We start from the raw sequence: 21,748 nt of genomic DNA on the forward strand, positions 1-21,748 counted from the left end.
TATTCTTAAAAGATAGCTTTAGGGGGTGTCCACAGGGACAAAGAGGATCCAGAGGAGCGAGGCTGGACCACCCCCCTCCGCTCCATCCTCACAGGGGAGCCCGCGACACCTCTGACTACTTCGGGTAGTGTGTTCACACACACCAGCCGCAGGGGCCCAAGTTCTCGGCGCGCGCCTCCAGCGGCTCGCGCGCACACGCAGCCGCCCGCGGAGTCCGCTAGAAAGGTGGCAGGGCGGGGTGAGGGGAGAACGCGACTTACCGGATCTGGGGTCTAGATTTCGGGCAAGGTTGGCAGCAGAGTAAGGCCGGGCAGACGGTCAGTCCTACCGGATACAGGCAACTTGGGCAGGGGCTGGGACTGGGGCGGAGGGAGGGGGAGGGGAAGAAAGCGCCTGTCCGGTTGGGGTCCCCGATTCCTTGGCCCTGACCCGCGTCCCCCGCCGTCGCTTCCTCAGACTAAACTCGGCCTGGCTCGGGGAGGCCCCAGAGCCCGCCTCGCCGCCTCAAGTCAGAGCCTCCGGGCCGCCAGGTCTCTGGCGCCGACCCCGGGGGCGCTGGGGGCGCTAGGGGCGCCGGGGGCGGGGAAGGGGCGTCCCCAACTCTCTGGCCCGGAGAGGGCAACCGCGTCGCCCGCACGGACTCTGGCGGCCAAGCGGGGAAGCCGGGCCTGTCAGCCACGCAGGGCTGCCGGCTCGCGGAACCCGGCCCGCTCCCGTTCCCGCCCCTCCCTCCCCTCGAGCCCCAAGCCAAAAGAAAAAGGTTCTTTGGGCCTTGGCCTTTGGGGCAAGAACGCAGGAACCCACGCTGAGTTTGAGCTTTCTGCTTAGAAGGAGCCGACTCAGGTCTTCGTAATTAGCGTAGAGTTAAGAATTAAAATTGCACCTCCCTCCCAACATATTAAAACACAAAGGGACCCAAATCGGAGCGAGTTTCCTGTGGAGTGTCCCTTTTAACGGAGGTTCGGTGGATCGAGGGCCTCTTCTCCCCTAAATAGACGCGGGGTGCACTGTCCTCCCGGGACCTCGAACAAGAGAACTCTGATGCGCCAACCCCTTTCCACCGAGTCCTTGGGACCGAACCCAGGTTGGTTGACTTCTGCCAGGCCTCGCCAGGCCTCCCCAGGCCCAGGTCCCCCGGCAGCTCTAATCCAGCCACCCTTATGTTATTTAGCTCTGAGACTCGAGACTCGGAGGCCTCCGGGTAGGCCTTTTCCTAGCAGGAACGTTTCCACAACCCCTCTGCTGCACTTCCAGTTTCAAAGCTGAAGACTTGGCTAGTGATGGCTGCCAGGTGAAATGATGCTATGGCGCTGGGATCTCAGAACTGGCAGGAGTGAAGCTGGCTCTTGGTTAGCTGCACTGAGAACCGGGCAGTGACAAAAGGCCTCTCCTGTTGGCAGTGAGGGAAGCAAAAGGGGTGGGCCCCATGGAATGGGTCTGCCTCTACTTGAAAGTAAAATTCAGAGGAGGATTGGGACCTGTCTGGGAGCCATTTTCTGATGTTATGGAACCTAGGACTTTTGACAGAAACACTCAGAAGCCTAACTCCATGGACACTGGTGTGAGGATGGAGGAACCAGGGGCGCTCCACTACCCCTCCCCTGTGCTTACAAGTGTTAGTCACTCCACCAGACAATTTATGCACTCACTCTGGAATGTCAGCACATTGGCCACAAAATATCATGAAAAGGGCAGAACCCAAAGAACGTCACCTGGAAAGCAAAGCAATAGCCCAGCGCCTGAACTCTGGGCTTTTCTCCCCAAACCCTACACTTACCAGGTCTCCTGGACAGAGTAGTTCCTCCACCCGTGGCTACTTTTGAGCTTAATAGAACTACACCAGCTCTTACACGTGCGTGAGCGCACGTTTTATTTGGGAAGGGTGGAGTTAAAACCTTAGAGCAGTTGTTCAAACAAGGGGCTGATAGTCCACCAGATGAGTGGGTAGGGACTGGGGGACACAGTCAGAAACAGGACTGGGAACCCGGAGAGAAAAAGGAAAAGGAGGAGAAAGACAAAGACAGGCCTGAATCAGAGCAAAGAAAGAGGGTGGGTGATAGGAAAACCCTTAGTACCCTGCCCACCATCTCAGGCGTGGGGTCTGTGACTGGAGAGGGGCCAGGTGACTAGAAAAGCCATGATGCCAGCTCCCTGGAAGGGGACAGGAGGAGGACCGCTTCTAAGCTGCATGGTTCGTGGTCCACCGGGGCGGTCTTTAAGGAAGGGGAAATTGCAGGGCCCACCCAATTGCTGGAGCCTACGCTGTCTGCCTGGCTTGCTGATCTCACTTAAACCCGCGAGGTTTCAAAACAAACACGTGCAGCTTCCTCGCCACACTATTTTGGCAGCCAGACCACAGGCTTTCGCAGGCCGAAGCCTCAGAGCTGTTTCCTCCGCGGCCCGCGTGGGCGGGGGACGCCTCATGCATATTCATCAGCACGTGGAATCGCGGGCCACGGGCCGCGCATGCGCACTACTCTCCCAGCCAGAGCCCCAGCCCGCGGCAGTGACTTGGAAAGCACCTCTCTGGGTTGCAGGGTGGCGTAGGGGGCCCGTCAAACGCTGACCGCTAGACCTTTGATGAAGGTGCTGTGAGGAAACCTTGGTGTTCCATCCCACCACCACAAACTCACCTCCAAAGCCTCTGTCTATATGTTTCCAAGAAATTCTCCAGGACAAAAATCTTCTTTGACTCACAGACTCACCCACCCCGATCCTTTTTCGTGGTTTTACCTTCCTCCACAACTTTCAGTTTTCTTTGCCAGAGGCTAGGATTTTCCCGGATGGACAGAAAAAAAAATTTAAAGGAGTTAGGATATGAGCTTCTCTCACCTTTTTCTCCTTGTTTTCTGTAGCTTAATGGGGATTTTTATACAAAAGTAGATGCAAAATAATCATACTTTTTAAAAGTTTGTTAAAGTCGCTAGCCTTTGAACGTCTTTTTTTTTTTAAGATAGCATTCCCATCTGTTTATATCCACGCTTAATAATTGATTCTTGTGTATGTTGTAGGTAAAAATATCACTGTGTAAGATTCACAACCCATGAATTCTTACGCATAGACTTACAAAGTACACCCGCTATGTCAGAGACAGCCAAAATTTTGTGGACAACTGACAGACAATGGTGAGTCTCTAGTATTATTGCCAAACAATGTTGTTTTTTTTCCATACTAGATAGCTAAAGTCAGTTTCTTATTCTTGAAAAACCCACCTCCAGTATAGCATCAATTGGAAACTTCATACTGTTTCAGGTCCTTGCTCTAAAGTGGAAATAAACGTTAGGAACTAATGCCAGAATTCAGTTTGCATGGTAAAAATAGCCCCTGGTTTGTTTGGCCTGATCATGTTTCCTCTTGCTTGGTGAGATATTCTGGAGTGAACCAGCCTTGCATAGATAAATAGAGAACACTTCCCTTATTTTTTTAATATTATGCCATTATAGTTGCAAAAAATTTTGAGGGAAAGGCTCAAATGTGACATGCTATAGGAAGTTACTAACATTTTTTTCTTATTTCTAACCCCAAACTAGTGATTACCATTTGAAAAAAGAGATTGCTCTATAGTTACCCCCATAAATTCTTACATTCTGTATATATAACCAGTTTAAATGGATACATATTACTGATGTGAATGAGTTGGTAAAAAGTTGGAAAAAAAAAAAAAACCTGAGTAATATGAACCTTTAGTGGTTTGCCTGGCATAGATGACATAAATCTTTCCATTGCCACTCTATTTTCAAGAATTCTAAAATCAGACAGTGATATCAACTGCGGCAAATTTTATGAAAACAACAAAGACTTTGTTTTCCTTATATGAACACATAGTTCTAAGAACTACATTTGATGCTAGAAACAAGGAGAACTCTATACCTAGACAGGAGAAGATAAATTTGTAATTAGTATTTTGAGTTGGAAAAAAGAAATGTGAGTTGGGAATCTGCTGACATCATACCTAGCTCACAAATAATTAAAGGCACAAGCTCAGTGCCTTCATTTTGATTTTGCCAAACCACATATGGTGAGTTCCTCCCCAACCCATCATAAATTGATGCTCTTTAAGGACCATGGCCTTCCCCAAGCTGCTTCCTGAAAAGCAGTAATGCTCAGGTACCAACTCCACCAGCACTTATTCACAAGGGTTCCAGGACACTGATCACAATTTGACCTCGAAAAGGGAACATCGGGAAGGTTTCAAGGCTGGGTAAGGTATTTGGGGAATTTAGTTCTGTTGCCAGCCTTTAAAAGTTCTGAGAAAACTTCCCCATCAACAAATAAAAACATCTAAATGCCAGGCCCATCAGCAAAGAAGGTTAGTGTTATTTTCATTGTCAGCTAAAGCAAAAAAAAGGAAAAAGAAAAAAAAATGATAAGCATATGGGGCAATTGAAAGGTTACATCTTTCTTTTGGAGGTGGTTTGCTTCTTAAAGGTTAACTTGAATGCTTGACTTTAAAAAATCAAAATCATCAGCTGCAAATGCTTAAAGCAGTTGGGGGTAGCTTTTGAAGACGAAAACAAAGGACCTGAAATGTTTGAAAATTAGCCCCCACATAAATGGTGCTTGTATATTTACATGCTTACTCTATAAATGTACACACACACGTACCACAACTCATTTCTCTTCATTTCTCAAATATGATTGCTTGTACTCAGGCATTTTTTGTTGACACAATATAACTTTTTAATAACTTGTTAGCTGTTCTTATCATTTGATAGTAACAGAATACAATGCAGTCAAAATATGAACCAGGACAACTTTCTGCCTAAATCAAAATCCACAACTACACACAGAAACCAGCCATTTGCAGCATCTTCAGCTCCTGCTAAATAGGGTCTAACAATATATTTCGCTGTTCACATTCATGTATTTCAAAACCTAATAGCCCATGAAGAAAAGTATGAAGAATACATCTCAACAAGCAGACATTAAAGGTACCAGCAAAATAATAGACTACATTTACGTATGAAGCATTATTTTAGGCAACCTACATCATTAATGACTTTTTCTTTGTGGTAAGTGTTAGAAAAGAGAATGCATAAGAGGAATTGACATAAATATTGGCTGCTACTAGAAAAATTCCTTTCTGGTGAGTGTGATTATTCACACACACAGTACTCCTCAAATGGCTTTGTGGTTTTTTAAAAAAAATTATTTGACCTTCAATGTCTAAAATTTTTTTTTACACTATGAAGTAGTTGTGAAGTAAATATTTATCCCTAAAATTTATATTTAAAATATCCTATTTAACTCATATATCACAGTATGATATTTCATTATTATACTTTTATTAAAGTTTAAAAGAGTATCAGATATATAACAAATCATGAGACATTTATATTTGAAATTTTGAGGTAAACTGCTTTCAGGAATAGTCAAAAAATGCACTCATTGACTATCTTCCTAAATGTTAACATCCTAACAAAGTTACAAAGGTACTGTTATTATTATGAATATTATATCAGTCTCCCAGAAATTCTGATCTCTAAAGGAAAGTATTATTTTTTGAGGTGCTTACTTTTCCTTCCTAGAAAGTTGAGCTATTTTTATTCTTCTTTCTAGGTTTATTAATTATTGGGCCTAATGTCTGGAGTCACTTCAAATACTATGCTGTTAGTTTTATACCTCCAAAGCCATTGGGAGGCAGCTTCTACTCTCACAAAATTTCAGAACCAGCAGCAATTCCTGCTTAGGTGTTCCGACTTCCTTAAATCTCACCAAACCTTGCAAGGTGGCGCTCTTTTCATGAAAGGTTGATATCTACTCTTATAGATCACAATAACATTTTTTTTAAGTTAAACACCACCAGCTCTAGTTTTTTGATGTGCTGCAGAAAGTGTAGTAAATCCCCTCCTTACCCAATAAAATTTTGTTGACTAAAAGTGACAAATACAAAGAGCAAGCAACAAAAGGACAAGCCCCCCAAAATTTAAGAGAATTTAACATTTTGACTGTAATGGGTTGAAGGTATACTTTGGAACAGATGTATTTTAGGGGTTCTTATACTCTTGAGGGTTTTTCCCTCTTGCTTTCATTCTCAGAGTCAGTGCGGCCTGTGACTTCCTGAATACACACAGTATATTAAACATCCAAGTCTGGGTTCCTCCTGGCCTTCGGTGAGGTCAGTTTCTGCTTCCAGCTCTGACCCATCCACACCCTTGCAGCTACAGCCAAGACCCTGATTTGTGATCTCCGGCTACGCTGTCTGCTTAATGGGGCGATCATGCAAGCTACAACCAGAGACAAAGAAGCTTGCGTTCCTACCAGTGCAGCTAACTTCGAGGGAGCAGCATAGCTTGCAAATCTATCAAACTAAACTGCAAGAAAGACAATCTGATTTAGAGAAAAGGCGTTCTGCTACAGTCATTAAGCACAAGTAATTTAGATTTTTTATATTGTCTCCTCATTTACAAATTTACTGTATCAACGCCAGCCAATGGAACGAATTTCTTAAGTAAATGAGAAATAAATAAAAGAGATAGAAAGATAATCAAATTACATAAAATAATTCTCTTCCCTAGATGTATTTTTGAGAGAACTAATAACAGTGGCAAAATTATAGGAATAATAACACATTATAGGAGGTAATTAATTTAAATTAGCATCACGTTTGAAGAAATATAAGTAAAACGCTTTATGGACGTTTACTTTTGTACAAAGAAGGCAGGCCTGGAAAAACATGCATCGACATCCTGAAAATTAGTTATGGCCATAAATGGTTTAATTGAAGATGGCAATTTAAAATATGATATTGTAAATCTGCAACTTGGTTTCAGCTGGGGGAATTTAATTTGGGGGACAGCGGAACCCTAGGCTGCAAGTTCATTTGCAAAGCTGCAGATCCAGCCCCTGAGCTTCTGACAATTCGCCTGCATTAATATTGATGTTGCCTGTGCAATCTATTTCTGTTATTTTTATGGTTGTTATTCTACGTCTGCAAAGGTCATTTAAATTATACTGCGGCCGAAAATTTGTTTCATAAATTTTGATATAAATACTAATTACACCCTCTCGGAGAGCCAGCAGGGTAGCTTTCATTTATCATGTTTATACGACCTGCAATGACAGAAAGGGAAGACTGGTGAGCTTTTCCGAGACCCAGTAAGGCTGGTAGAAGAGGCAGCAGGTTGCTGGGAGTGAAGAAGAAATTCCTACTACAATCACTGAGATTTCAGAATCTTTAATAAGGTACGAAAGGTTACCAAACAGTTCTGGAAACTAAAGTGTACATACGAGTTCTTCTAGCCATAAATATTGAATAGCTGTAACATGAATAAACCGGCCCTTTACATGCGGATAAATATGGAAACTAGGAATTATATACATTATGTGGTTGTATCTTTTGCCAAAAGCAACTGGACAGTTATAGTTTATATCTTTTTTTAATATCACTTTACATAAACAAATGGAACAGTTTGACACGCAGATCCAGGCTCGTACTATACGAATTCTTGACAGGACGTGAAACAACATTTTACTGCACTAAGGTACTTAGACTTTGGGACGAAATGTTTGCACTTTATACAAAAAAAGCACATTAATACCAATAATATTCTGTTAGGTCGACGTGGAGACTGTAATCGTACAAAGTAATTCACATTTTGGTACACATTTACTAGAACATTCTTGCCATTCAGTACAAACAGTTGGCTTTCGGCCTCCCAACCCCCCTTCCCCTCCCCCTCCCGCTCCCGCCCGGCCCCTCCCCCCTCCCCCAATGCAAAGACCACAACGCCACGATCCCACCCGCCCGTTCCAACCGAGATATAACTATATACAGAATCCAACAGTACAGTTTTAAGCTAATAATTCTGTATTTACAAGAATGCAAAGCAAAAAAAAAAAAAAAAAAGGCCGAATCCCAGAGAGCTTGTTCCGATTCCCAAGAGAAACCGGCCCTCGGGGTTGGCGGCATTTGGTCAGGCGCCGCCTTCTCCTTGCCCACCCTCCCACCCGTTGGCTACCAAGCCTTTGCCAAAAAAAAGAAAAAAGAAAAAAAGTAAAGGTTTGGTGCTTTCTCTCACTCGGTCCTGGTTCTATCGGCAGGTTTAGAAAAAAACAGGATTGGGGGGGTGGGTGGGGATGCTGTTTTGATGCTCAGGGTTCTTTCAGTTATGTGTTGTATACGCGTGTGTGCTCAGTCTCTTAAATAGGGTTTTGTTCGGTGTTTTGTTTCTGATTTTAAACGTACCATTCGTTAAAATTGGAAGAGAGCGCGCTGTGGCCGGCTGTGTGGTGGACCGCGGAGGATGAGGGCGACAGGGAGCTGGTGGTCGGGTTGTCTGTGGAGGGAGACACGATGGTGGGCGGCGTGGAGGACTCGTAGCCCGAGCTGGCGGCAGGCGAAGGTTGCGAGCCCTGCGAGGAGGATTCATGGACCTGCGGGAATAAAGTCGCGTTTTTACGGAGATAAAGAGCCGCCACGGCGGCCGCTAAGGGAGCATGAAGGCTGAGCGCTGCCTGCAGTCCCCCAACCCCCTACCCCGGAGCCCTGGATCCCCTTGAACTCCAGGGAGGCCCGACCCGTGGGACTTGGGCTTGGTTGCCCCGCCTCGGCGCGCTGCAGAGACCCGGCTCCAGGAAAGGACAGTGCCCCCAGCTACCCCCGACTCACAAAAGAAAACAGATCTGGGAAGCAGGAGGCTGGATGTGAGGCCAGAGCCCGAGATGGTGTCCCCCCCCACACACACGCTCCCCAGCAGCCGCTGAAATTTGCTGGCTCAGGGTTAGGTGAGCCAGCACTCAGGCCCGCGAGCAAGACCCCAACTCCGTGCAGGCGCTGCCAGCCAAGCCGCCGAGGCCGCAGCTTCGGCAGCATCATCCAGCCGGGACTGTCCTGGCTCCCCCTCAGTCGCAGCCTCTGCTCGCTTCTTTTGACTTTCATTATTAAACAGTAAATTTAGAAGGGCCTTGGGTACCCACATCCCCTTTTCCAGCCCCCGCCCTTTCTGCGCAGTCTGCAAAGAGGAATCGTGGCCTTTCCGCCTCTGCCGGCTCCTGCCACAGCCCAGCTGCCACTCGCCGCCAGACCCCGGCCGAAGAGCTGCGAGGGCTCCTGGCTCCAAGGCGGGCGGCGAGAGCGCGGCGATTACCTTCATGTGTTTGCGCAGCGAGCTGGGGTGCGTGTAGGACTTGTCGCACATCTTGCAAAGATAGGGCTTGTCGCTTGTATGCACGTGCATGTGCTTCTTGCGATCGCTGCTATTGGCAAAGCGTCGGTCGCAGCCCTCGAACTCGCACTTGAAGGGCTTCTCCCCTGGTGCGAAAGGCGAGAAACAGAGAGGTCTGATTAGAACAAACCCCGCGGCTCTTTAAAAAAAAATAAACAAATATTAAAAGTAAAGACAAAAATGAAAAAAAGCAGCGGCTCAGGGTTAGGACTTTTCAAGCTCAAAACCCGGGTCGTTAATGAAACAATATATCTGCGTTGGAATTATAAACATCTGAACTATTTTAACTCAATCCAATTAGATCCAGATTTTACTATATTATTATTATTATTGGTGGTGGTGGTGGTGGTAGTTTTTTAGATCCCAGAGTAGCAGCAGGTCTGGCTGCAGGTTTTTAGGCCCGGGGCTATACAGACAACTCCGGGAAGCTTCTACCTAGCTCTCGGTTTCTAATTTTCATTTTCCGGGCGTATTCTCCTACTGTTTGGCTCTTCTCTCCTCCCCCTACCCCCTCCTCAACGCTCCGCACCCTCCTTGTCGCCGTCGCCGCCCCCACCCCACCCCACCTCCTATACACATTTTATAGGATAATCTGGGCCGAGAGCTCAGCACTGCAAGTTCTTCTCTGACTCAGGCGTTAAACGCCAAGTTCCAAACGCGATTCTCAGAAATCACCCGGGCCCACTAGAACCATGAAGCAGCATTCCCGGCTTTGTTGGCCCAAGAAGCCCAGAAGGGCCTGCCCGACCCAGATTGCAGCCCTAAACTCGCCGCGAACTTTTCTTTTAACGGCTCCCGACTGGTCTCTTTATTTTTAAAGGCCAACTCAAGGTATTCGGTGTTTTGAAAACGTCCTCATAGAATCTAATTGACAAAAAGGAATTCTCCGCCTTCTGCCGATTCTCCCGACTCCTCGAATCTACTTACAAACAAGTCGTTATTAAATTCGGGGCTCTTTAAATATGCATAAACCTCCAAAAGCCTCCACAGGCCCGACTGACTTGCTTTCACCACCGCCACCCCCTCTTTTCTGTCCCTGTTTTTGTTTCTATGCCCTTTCATCCGATCTCCTCCAGTTTCCTCAATTCCTCCCTTTGGCAAAGTCCTCACTAAGGTGCGTGGAGAAGGGATGTTGGCTGGAAGCAAACGTTTAGATTTGCCTGCAGCTGAAGCGGTTGGCGCCTCCGCCTCCGCCTCCACCGCCGCCGGGAGCCAGCCACCTCTCTCGGCTTCTCGCGCACCAAGGGCTCCCCAAAGCCGGTTTGTCTCTTAGCTCTCCCGGCCTTTTTTAGTTCTTATTTAAAAATCTATATGCCCAGATCCTTCTCCTCCAACCTTCTCTATACTTCATTAGACTTTCAAACCTCAAACTAAAACCCAGAGCACACTTTCGCTGTCTGTCTGCTGAAATCTTACTTCCAGACCCAACCGAGGCCGGGTTTGTGCACTCCCGCCGCTGACTTTTGAAATGTGGGTCCCAGGGTCGGGATAGGGAACCGAGGGCTGTCTAGGACAGCCGTTTCCGTACCTGTGTGCGTCCTTTTGTGGATCTTTAAGTTCTCAGAACGGGCGAAGACCTTGCCGCAGCCAGGGAAGGGGCAGGGGAAGGGCTTCTCTCCCGTGTGCACGCGGATGTGGTTGACCAGTTTGTATTTGGCTTTGAAGGGCTTGCCCTCGCGCGGACACTCCTCCCAGAAGCAGATGTGGTTACTCTGCTCCGGTCCGCCGACGTGCTCCACAGTGACGTGCGTGACCAGCTCGTGCATGGTGCTGAAAGTTTTGTTGCACGACTTTTTGGGGTTGGCCAGCTGCTCAGGCTCGATCCACTTGCAGATGAGCTCCTGTTTGATGGGCTGGCGCATGTAGCGGAAGAAGGCGCCAGCGCCGTGGTGAGCGGCCATGTTCACGTTCATGGGCCCGTAGCCGTGCAGCTGCGGCGCGGCATAGTGCTCTGAACGCGGACTGGTCACCTGGCCGTACTGCTCGGGCCGCGGGTACATGTCCCCCGAGAAGCCAAGCCTCATCTGCCCGTTGACCACATTGGGCGATGCATGGCCCGCCGCCTGCTCGTGAAGGCCGGGGAAGAGGAGGTGGCCCGCGGCGTCCGTGTGGCCGTGTGGGCCCCCGAAGCTCCCGGCTGAAGCCGCGAACAGACTGTGTTGCGCGCTGGCTGCAGCCGCCGCGTCGCCAAAGCCCCGGTTGCGGAACAGAAAGTCCCGCGTGGAGTTGAAGGCTGCGCTCGAATAGGAGCCGACGTGGCCCGGGTGGTGGTGATGTCCCAGGGCCGCCGCAGCCGCGTAGCCGGGAGCCTGGGATGTGAAGGCTGTCTGGCCCGCGGAGGCCAGCTCGTGCGAGCTGGGGTTGAGCTTGAAGGCACCCATGCCGTCGGCGAACGGGTTGATGCCCAGGCCCACGTCTCTCTCGGCCACGTCGCCCGCCGAGTGGTGGCGGGACGCGCCAAAAGTGGTCACGCCGATCGCGGGGTACTGGGGGCCGGCGTCCAGGAGCATCGTGGCTGCTCGGGGCGAGCCCCGGCCTCCCCCGCCCCCCCCACCCTCGCCCGCCGAGGAGGGAAAATTAGGAGGAGGAGGAGGTGGTGGTGGAGGAGGAGGAACGGGAGGCGGAGGAAGAGGAGGAAGAAGAAGAGGAGGGAGGAGGAGTCGACCCACCTCGCGAAGTCCTAGCCCGCAGGCAGCGGCGCGGTGCGCCGGGGCGCCCGCCTGGCCAAGCGCAGGGAAGCCGGACGGCTGCGGGCCGCGAGCAAAGCGGGCTCCGGCGCCCGCCGAGCGGACCCCGCCGGCCCGGCTCTCACTTTCTCGTCGCTCAGTTTCTGCCGAGAGGACCCCGCGTCAAGGCTGCCCGGGGAAAGGCATGGAGCATCTCAGCCCCCCAAAAAAACTTCCTCCCGGATTTGTAGCATAGAGGAATGTGAGCGCCGGAGCCGCGACTGCTCGCTCTCTCTCCGCCTCGCTCCGTACGCCCCTCCTCACTTCTCCACTAGCCCCTCGCCCTTTCTTTTCTCTCACTCTCCTTTCTCTCAGGCTCGCCTCCTCGCTCCTTCACTCTCCTTTTTCCCCCTCTGCTTTTTGCAAAAAAAAAGGGGGGGGGAGGGGGAGAAAAAAAGAAAGAAGGAAAAAGCCAAAGAAAAGGCGCAAATCATGCACAATATTGTCTTTTGCGGTTTATCTTCCTGGGGAGAAACTTTCACCTCCTCAGCCGGGCGGTGAGCGCGAGACTGATAGCAGCAATCATTCCTGCAGATAAATGAATTGAAAGGACGACACCGTCCCCCCCTTGATGAATGGGAGCAGGGGGAGGCGTCACGTGCTGCTGACGCGGGCGCCCATTGGTGTGCCGGCACTCCCCCCGCCCGCAGCCGCCGCGCCAACGGAGGGCGCGCCGAGGCGCCGCGCGCCGTTCATTGGCCCGCCCGCCTCATCAATCCCAGGTATTGTAAAGCGCTTGACATCCCCTTTTGACAAACAGGGCTGCCAGGAGTAGCAACTTTTTTTTTTTTTTTTAAACCAAAATTTTCCCTCTTCTCATGGAAAAACATTTTTGCCACAATTTCTTTTCCTTTTCGCAGTCATATACATTCTCTCTCTCTCTTTTTATTCGTACCCCTCTCCCTCTCCACCTCTCTGTCTTTCTCTTATCTTGTCCTTCTGCAAACCTGCTCTTAGCTGAGCGATTAGCGACTTCGGGCGTCCCCGAGAACAGGAGGCGGGGATGGGGCTGGTAAACACAGCTAAGGCACTTCCAGAATGTCCCGATTCAGCAACTTTCTTTTCTTTCTTTTCCCCTGTCCCCGCCTTGAAGGGAAGCAAAGGAGGCTTTTGTTATTTGGTCCTTTTGAAGTTTGCTTCCCTCTTGCTTCGTCCCCCTCCTGCTTATAATTTAAGATCGCGGGAGCACACAGACACTCCACTCTCTCTTCACAAGAAATGTTATTTCTCAGGATGAGCGGTTGCCTCGATTTTTCTCACTGTTATTAAATCAATCAGGCTTTTTGTGCCCTACCCACACCCCCCCCCCGAGAAAAACAAAAAGCACAGGTGGATCAGAGCTCTAACTTTCCTGGTTGAAGTTTGATTTGTTTTTGTTTTTGTTTTTTTTAAGCAAATTAAAAACATTATTGCCGATTTTTCTTTTTTCCTTTCCTGTGTTATTCTTTTCTTTTCTCCCTTTTCCCTAGTCTCCCTTGTCTGCCCCTCCCGCTAACCCCTCCCTATGCACTCGTGTTCCCAACCCGGGCCCCTTTCATTCAGGTAAAACTGTAAATTTCCCAACGCGCCATTGTTCTTCAGGATTGCCCAGAGCTCCCTAGAAATCCCCGAATACTTTTTTGGTATTTAAATCTCCGATAGATAGGACCAATGTAAATTTTGTGACATTCAAACCTTTTCTAGTTCACAAATCAGTCACCCTTGTCACAGTTATTGAAATTCCGCAACTCGCCACACCAGGACGGTGGAAAAAGCGGGCGCGGTCTTTGTTGCCGACCAGGCTTTTGATCGCCAGAGAAAATTTACTTACCTTCAGATGAGTGAGCAGAAAAAGAAATAACACTCCCTTTGATTTAGTTAGGAAAATGCAGACATTTGGATTCAGTGCAAACATACAACACTCGCTTGTTTTCGCGATGCAGCCCTCGATTAACCTGTCTTTGCCCAGCGCAAAGTCTATTCAACAACTGCGCGTAGTTGCTTTTTGTCCCGTCCACAAAGAGCCATTGACTATATATTAAAATGATTGTTGAAAGGTAGAGGAGTATGGCACTTAAAAGCAGGGGAAAAAATCCCTGTGACTCAATCAATTAAGGCGAGCAACATTTATGCATTTCAAAAAATGCATGCAGTTACGGGGGGTTGGGGGATGAAGGTTGCATTTCTCCACAACTCTGTTTAAAACCCAGCAGCCCGGGCCGAGGGTTTAGCAGAAGCGTCTGCATATTCATTAGGTCTAATTATTTTCTAGTAAGGAAAACACAAAAAGCCAAGAGTCGGAATCCTTCAATTTGCCCTTTGTTTCTAACTTCATTTGGCTTCTTTGCAGCTGAATCAGAGCCCTAAACTCTTTTCTCAGACAAAGAGACCTCAACTCATCCTTTCACAGGCAGCCCGGTTAGGAAACTCACCAGTGCCTGGGCGAGAGGAAAATGAAAATGAATATTTTTGCCCAGCTGCCTGCTCAGGCTGCACTGGCTGCAGGAAGGCAGGGTCAGAGTCGGCCTCTCCTCCTTTCTGGTTTTCTGGTCTTTTCACCAACTAGACTCCTGCTTGGGGTTGGTGAGCTGAGCTGCTCTTTTCCTGGGTTCTCCCTCCTCAAAACTGGACTTCTTTTAGTTGGGATGATTTCCTGGTGTCTGAGGGAACCTGGCTGAGCATTTGAGCTTGTTGTGCTGGGAAACAGAAATTTGAGAAAGAAAGGAAAAAAAAATCAAATGTTCAGTCCCCAGCAACAAGTCTGAGTGCAGCAGCCCCTGAATTCCCTGCCAACTTTGAGCAGAACTGGGATGGGGAATGGAGGCAAAGGGATTGAGGGTTTGTTTGTTTTAACTGCCATACACTTTGTTCAAAAAAGATATAGTGGAGCCACTCAGAGTCTTTTCTGTTTCCTGTAAGGGGAATTTGGATCCTGCCTCACGGTAGTCATAAAAATATTATCTGCAAGGTGAAGTTTTCTCTAGAGGCTGTACTGCTTTCACCAGGGAGAACAAATATTGAACCCACCTCGCCTGCTTTTCAAAAAAAAGAAAAAACAAGGGAGGGGAACTGAGGAGAGAAGGGTAGGGGTTGGGAGGGGGGAAGAGGGAAAATAATTCTTCAAAAAAGAAAAATCAGTCCTCTTCTTTCCAGTCCGTGGAATATCCAAGGGGGACGTTGACAAGAGGGTATTTTTAGGAAACGCGTCCAAATATACAGAGTAAGAGTGAATGTGAGAGGAAAAAAAAAAAAAAGTTGTGGGTTGTAGAAGTTATCAAGTGGGATTTGCGGCGCTCTCTGCAGGAAACGCAAGCGGCTCCAGTTCAAAGCCACATGCACCAACGTGACATATAAGCCATTAAAATATCATCCTGACGGCTCATTTCTGCTTCATCATACATTCCCTAACTGCTCCCCGAAAGCTGGAAAAGGAGAAATGAAAGATGACCGCCTCGCTGGAACCACAAAAGAGAGGCTTGGAGGGTTCTGTGGTCCCCCCTCAGCCACCCCAAAGTGATGTGCAGAAATGAGGCGATCTCGGCAACAGGTGGAGCAGGGTAAGTGCGTGAGTCCGGGGGGCAAGCTGACCGGACCTGTACCCCCAGCCGCGGGGTAGAACGCACCCTTATCTCGGCCACTGGCACCCAAACCCCTCTGGGGTAAAAGGCCCAGCTAGATGTTTATCCCCATTTCCCCCTCCTTAGCCCCCCAACTGTGGGTATAGGCCCCACCCCACTGACACTGAGGGGAGGAGGGGGCCCTTCCGCGGAGAGAGGCTACGCTGGGGATGAGTCCATCCCTTCTACTCAGAGGGGGGTGGGCAAGGGGGATGAATGGGGCTCCCACTGGCACTCGGACCAAGAGCAGTTCGTTGCCTGTCCGCCTTCCCTCCCCTCTCTGTAAATCGCCTGGGTGCCCCACCGTTGGCACCAGAAGGGGAGTCATGGCCCTGAGCTTCCCTCGCCCCCGGGCCGGCGCAGGAGAGGGGGGGGGCCTGTAGGCAGCTTCTCCGTCCTGCGCCCCCCACCCTCACCCAGGACGGCTCCCCTCTCCGGGGTCAAAGGAGCCGAGTTAGGCCGGCTGGCTGCAAGATGATGAAGCCTCTCCGCCCCAACCTGCCGGGAGATGCCGGCTGGGTCAGCTGCGGGGCCCGCATCCTCGCCCTCGTGCGGTCTGGTCCTGCCTCGGGACGCTGACCGCTGGATCCACTCTCTGCGCGCGGCCTCCCGTGGAATGGGGACTTGGCTTTCTTTCTCCCGGATGCGAACTAGGGCTACGACTAGCTCCCAAGGGAGAAGGCCGCAGCTATCTGGGGTTCTTGGCACTACCCTAGACATCTAGAAGCCTTAGAAATTAGGGACCAGTGGGGCGGGAACCGAGTCAGACTGTGAAAGAAATCTAGCAGTATCCCAAAGGTTTAATAGGAAAGTTTGGAGTTGATGAATAGTCCGTGGGGACAGCTGGGAGCCAGCGAGGTCTTAGGAATGGAGAAGGGGCGTTGGAGGGGCCGCAACTTGGCCTGCACCGTCTGCAGGAAACTCCCTTTGGACTTCAAGGTCATATTTCTACCCCCTTTCCAACAGCAATGGCCTCAGAGCGACCCGCGAAGAGGCACCACGTACCCTTCCACTTTAGCCGCCGGCAGCTTGGAGGCAGGGAGCGATTCAAAGGGACGGTTCAATGTCCAGGCTGGTCCTTTAAGGGACCCACTAACGCAGATTCTATTCTGGACACACGGAGGTCGCCCCGACTTCAGCTCCCAGCTGGAGGAACCCTAGCTTCTCCCTCTAGGGAGCAGAAGAATGAGCCAAGGCCGTCGCACAACTCAGCCTCGAAGCCCAACTTCCTGGCGCCTGAGGGCCCAACGGAGGGGAGCCCGGGAGGTGCCGGGTGCAGCTGGCGAGCGCAGACCGCGGGCAGAGGCCGGGAGCCGTTTTGCCTTTAGCAGGGACGCTCCTAAGCATCCTGCAGGCAACACCCCCCCGCCCCGCCCCCCGCTCTGCACCTGCCCCGCTGGCTGAACTGTGGCCGAGAGGCGGGCATCCCTTTGCCGGCGCGCCCGCGGGGTAATAAGTGTGGAGCAGCGGGTAAGGCTCCGGGACTGAGATCGCTGGCTTGGGAAGCAGGCTGAAGACGACCTCTGACCTTGGGCAGGAAACTCCCTTTGGATTTCACGACCCCACAACGTGCAGCCTTGGGTGTTCCCCCGCAAAGAAAAATGATGCCTTTTGCCTGTACCCACTGGCCCCACTTTTGTGGCTCTCCCCTAACACGATGAATTACCGATGCTCATTGGCACCCTTTCCTTGTCTCAAGGGAAGGAAGGCAGATTCTAATAAGTTTCCAGGTTGTGCTCCCGGCTGGAGATTCAGTGCCCAGGGCTGGAGTGAAGAGGAGACAAGTCAGGAGCAACCATTTGGGGGAAACCAAGCCGAGAATTTTCAGGGCTTTTAGATCCCTGGGTTGGCAATAATCTGAGGTCCAGGGACCCAGGGACAGCTCCTAGATTCTCTTACCCCTCCTTCAGTGAGATGACTGGCTTGCTAAGTGGGGTCAGAATTTGAACCAAAGGAGAAGATATTTACCCAGGTTCCGTGCACAGGCCGGTGATGGAGCTGCTACAGGAGCAGCCTAAGGTCGGTCCCAGTTGCCTGCCTGAAGTCCAGCCTCTGAAACATTTGTTTGCATGCCTTTGGGTTTATAATGCACAAAGGACCGCCAGGACTGGGGGTAGAAGTGACCCAAGCCTCTCCAAGGGAGGGCTCGGGCAGCATTGTGGGTGGACAGAGGTCTCTAGGGAAACTCACACCCATTTCCCTCTGAAGCAAAAAAGTAAATTCTATTAGTTCCAACCAACCAGGACTTTTCCTGTGCCAGACATCCTGCCATGAGGAAATTTTAGAGCAAGGACTCCCAGCATGCCGCCCTTCTGTAGGAATGTGAAGTTGGGCTTCCTTTCTTTCCTGATCTGTGCGGGAAGGAGCTTATTACCTTTGGGGACAGATGCCTTTTGGTTAGAAAGAATTGAAAATAAATAAAACACTCTGGGAAAAGGTGAGTCTAACCCCCTACCCCCACCCCTCAGACTTGAACCTAGAAAAGAAGGGAGAGGGAAGGGTGAAAACACCTAAGCCAGTTCAAGCCTGGGTTGGGGATTGAAGGCTAGAGAAAGAGATCTTTGAGCACAGAGAACTGGAAAGCCTTTGAGATAGCAGAGCCCCACTTGGATTTGGCCTGTGGTTCAACAAGTTAAACAACTGCTTGTTCTGTGGGCTGGAGTGTCAAGACAGGCAGACGTCCTCATTGACAGAGAGCTTGCTGTGTTTGTCCAGCCTGAGAACTTTTCAATGACTGTTTGTCTTTCTAGTCCAAATTGAGGGTTGGGGCTGGGTGAATCGCCTGTTTGGCTGCTCCACTGCTTTCAGCCTTGCCTGACAGATGCAGAGATTCCCCAGGATGGGTTTAAGTCTTTAAGATGGCCAAAGACTGGGTAGCTGTATCCACAAAGTAAATCTGATAAGGAATGCGAATATTTTGGGGGTGGAGTGGGTTCTTTCTGAGCTTCTTGAGCAAGAAATGTGGACAGACAGGACCAAATGATAGAAAAGATCTCCCCGCAATCTGATGAGTTTTACATTAACTTTGAAAAACCAACAGCTACCGCTTCCAAATGGGTGAGGAGGTGCAAGCCATATGAGGTTTAGGGATTCCACATCACCTTGGGCATAACAGGAGCTACGAATCTGCAAAAAACTCCCTCTCCTATCAGTTTCAACACTTACAACTCAATTTTTAACCTGCTAACCTCCCCAAGGACACCCAGCCCGCCTTCTCGCTATACTTAATTAATTAATAAGTTTAAAGAAAATGATGGGGGCTTCTCAGATTTAAAAAATTTCAATTTCTGGCATGAAACATGTTCGAACATTGGCTGATGGAAAGGGTGCGTACCTCTATTTGCGAAGAGACCCACAAATAATTTACAGATTAAAGTCTAGTTGGAAAATGATGTTTTTTAAATATTTTTCATCGCCCAGGATATATTATTTTGCTGTAAAGAGGGACAGTTCTCAGCAGAATTCTTTCCCTTCCAAATTTGAAAATAGTCAAAGAAACACTGAAAAGCTCTTCAGACCAGCACTTTCTTTTTCACTCATACATTCAGTCCACACAGTCTTGCCATACAAACATGTTAGGAAATCATTTAACTAGTGACTGTCTTTTCTTCCCAAACAGGCTTAAAGTCAGAAAATGAGATCCAAGACTTCTTTGGTGATGAGGAAACGAATACGGCTTTACCGAAACGCCCTGAAAGAGCCAAGTAAGTTAGTATCCTCATTTGAATACTGGTCTGCTGAAGTTATTTTTTAAGTCGGAAGTAAGTTACTTTTGTATGTTTTGTTGTTGTTGATTTTTGTTTCTGTTGGTTGTGAGTTTGGGGTGTTTCTTGAGTTTCAGTGAAACTTAAAACAACACCTTAGTGTTTGATGCATTTGCATACAAATCAACAACACAACTTCCCACCAGCAACCAGCTAATCCCCCTCAATGTCTACTCATCTGGACGTTCTAGAATTAATATTTGACGACTCTCTCATTGAAACAACAACCCCTGACCTTCTGCAGTTCCACTGTCACATTATTCTATGACATATTCATCTTGAATTCATTTCCGGACGATTTGATTGGAATGAGGTTTGACATGTATTGGCTTCCATGAAAGGAGCAGACTTTGATCTTGGTGATGGGGTTTACATGATATGCATCATCTTTACCAGGGACACCAGCCTTCTGCAATGTGGCAGCCACGATGTTCCCACAATGTGGTGTCTGAACGGGAAGTGACTGACAGCCGCTCTGTCAGGAATACCTTCATTGTGAAGAATTTAATTTAATATTCCATTTAGAATAAGCATATGATTTAGGGTTGAGAGTTTCCCCTTTCAGGCATCTAGTCTGCCTCATTTCAACTACACCACCAGCTGAGGTTGCCTCCAATACCAACAGCTGCCTTGTTGGTAGGAAAAGCAACCTTCTTAACAAAAGCTAAATGGACAACTTACGAAATGACTCTCTTCTATTATTTTGGGAAGATTTGATGGCAGAATTCTCTAGAGAAATGTGGTTATTATGTAAATTCCGTTGTTTTAATTCCTCAGTGCTGTTCTGGAAGATCCTTTAACCATGTTTACTAATCATTTGTCAAAAGACGGTTTGTTTGGAAATTAAATTTTATCCAAGCATGTTTTCTTTCATATGCACTTCCACTAATGATAATTAAACCCCAAACTTCCATAGCAGAGGGGAGGAGTATCTTCCTTTATCTTCAAAATGCTGATAGATCTCACCTCCTCTTATAATGTGGTCATGGACCCATAGAAGGCTTCAGGGGCTTAAGGTATATTTTCCCCCCTTAAGACTAGAGACAGCTTCTCACTCTAGGAATCTTCAATTCTGTCTGTGAATAACCTATGAAAGGATTTGCCCCCCTGCTTTGGGTGTAACCCTAGCTAGAAACAGAGAAGAAAAGATTAAAACAGTGACTCTGCAGACCAAAACGCAGAATATTCAGCCAACAAAGTTAGTGCTTTGGCCAGGCTCTGTGCAGTGGCCCTCAGTTTTTGGGATCCTGGCTCTCAGCATAACCTGCAAGAGATCATCACTTAGCATTGATGAAAAGATCAAAATAGAAAAAATAGCCCAGCTATTGACTGTACATCTCTCTCATTTTTTTTTTTTCTCTCCAAGGAAGAGAAATTAGACCTTTGCCCACTTAAGCCAGTGATGTGAGGAGCTATGGCAGATGGTAGGGTCACCAAATATGTTTCTATCCAGCAGGACTAGAAAATCACTTTAGTTTATGATGTTGCTTTATCATGGCTGGAGTAAACCATGCTTAGGGCATGATTCTGATGTCTGGAGGGATGTTTGGAGTCTGGTGGTGGAACTCGCTCCGAACAGGCTCCTATGAAAATCCCCAGTGCTTCTTGAAACTGCTGAAGATCTCTGAGCTGCAGAATGTATCTTTTTTCCTTCTGTATATTAAGCAGAAATGTGGACTCAACAATGCTATAACTCCCCAGCATGGTTAGTAGACTGCTCCAGTCAAGCATTTGGTATTTGGGGTAAGTGTGGTGAGATAACTTTCTGAAAGAAAAATTCTGAGCATTACTGAGGGACACCACTACTCAGCCTGCCCAATCAATAGTCAATGGAACCTGGAATCCTTGCTTCCTGGGTTCTGAAAGACTCAGAGGAAGAGACTTGAAAACTAAAATATGCCTCCCTGATTTCAGTGCCCCACCTGTCATCTGTGACTAGCTGGATACTGCTTTGGGATTTATTTCATAGAATCACCTTGAAGACCCTTATATAATCACCCCAAACGTCCCTCTTCATAAATAATAGTGAGTAAATGGATTTTTTCCCTCCCTCTTTCTATCCCTGGGGAAATGTCTCTCTGGGAGAATGCATGGTCCCATTCTGTGTTTAGCCAACCAAAGTGTGAACCACGTGGCTCCAAGGCACTTGCAAAGATTAAGCAACCTTAGTGACCTTAGGTCAACTGACCCCTGACTTCTCAAGAAGCATCTACCCAGGATGCATCCAGATGTTTTCAGTACTTCAAGAGAAGGCTGCATCTGGGAAGGAGCTCCATGGGGCCGGGTGACTGTCCGTGAATTTGGCTGAATCAGATGCATCTGCCCTTTCATTGTTGGCACAAAAAGTCATACACATGTTCAAAGCTTTTCAAGGGTAAAATTATCAAGATACACTGTGTGGTGTAGTAACAGTCTATGTATGTAAAACCTCTACTTCTTATCCCTGGTTTCTGTGGAAGTGCTTAGAATTCCAGGGGAAGAGGTGTCCACAAACT

General features: G+C 48.5%; 2 protein-coding genes across 5 annotated transcripts in view; one reads left to right on the forward strand and one right to left on the reverse strand.

The window, feature by feature from the left end:
* The first annotated feature begins 212 nt into the window (after positions 1-212).
* The window catches only part of ZIC4 (Zic family member 4), a 35,326-nt gene continuing 13,790 nt past the window's right edge, over positions 213-21,748 (forward strand). Inside the window, exons 1-3 of one of the 4 annotated variants that reach the window (XM_059888919.1) lie at positions 213-317; positions 3,012-3,125; positions 19,109-19,193. In XM_059888919.1, the coding sequence (XP_059744902.1) occupies positions 19,124-19,193 (70 nt within the window). In that variant the 5' untranslated portion in view covers positions 213-317; positions 3,012-3,125; positions 19,109-19,123. Of the gene's footprint in view, positions 318-3,011; positions 3,126-6,038; positions 7,376-14,942; positions 15,430-17,574; positions 17,927-19,108; positions 19,194-21,748 lie in introns of those variants that run through there. The other 3 variants (XR_003035922.2, XM_059888920.1, XM_059888921.1) reach the window with 3 other exon arrangements.
* Positions 7,944-12,569, reverse strand: ZIC1 (Zic family member 1). Its single transcript, XM_024995953.2, has 3 exons — positions 10,696-12,569; positions 9,090-9,253; positions 7,944-8,376 (listed from the first exon to the last, which is right to left on the reverse strand). The coding sequence occupies exons 1-3, from the start codon at positions 11,675-11,677 to the stop codon at positions 8,179-8,181; spliced, it is 1,344 nt and encodes a 447-aa protein (XP_024851721.1). The 5' UTR covers positions 11,678-12,569; the 3' UTR covers positions 7,944-8,178.

This window comes from Bos taurus, chromosome 1 (assembly GCF_002263795.3).
Source record: "Bos taurus isolate L1 Dominette 01449 registration number 42190680 breed Hereford chromosome 1, ARS-UCD2.0, whole genome shotgun sequence".
Taxonomy (NCBI): domain Eukaryota; kingdom Metazoa; phylum Chordata; class Mammalia; order Artiodactyla; family Bovidae; genus Bos; species Bos taurus.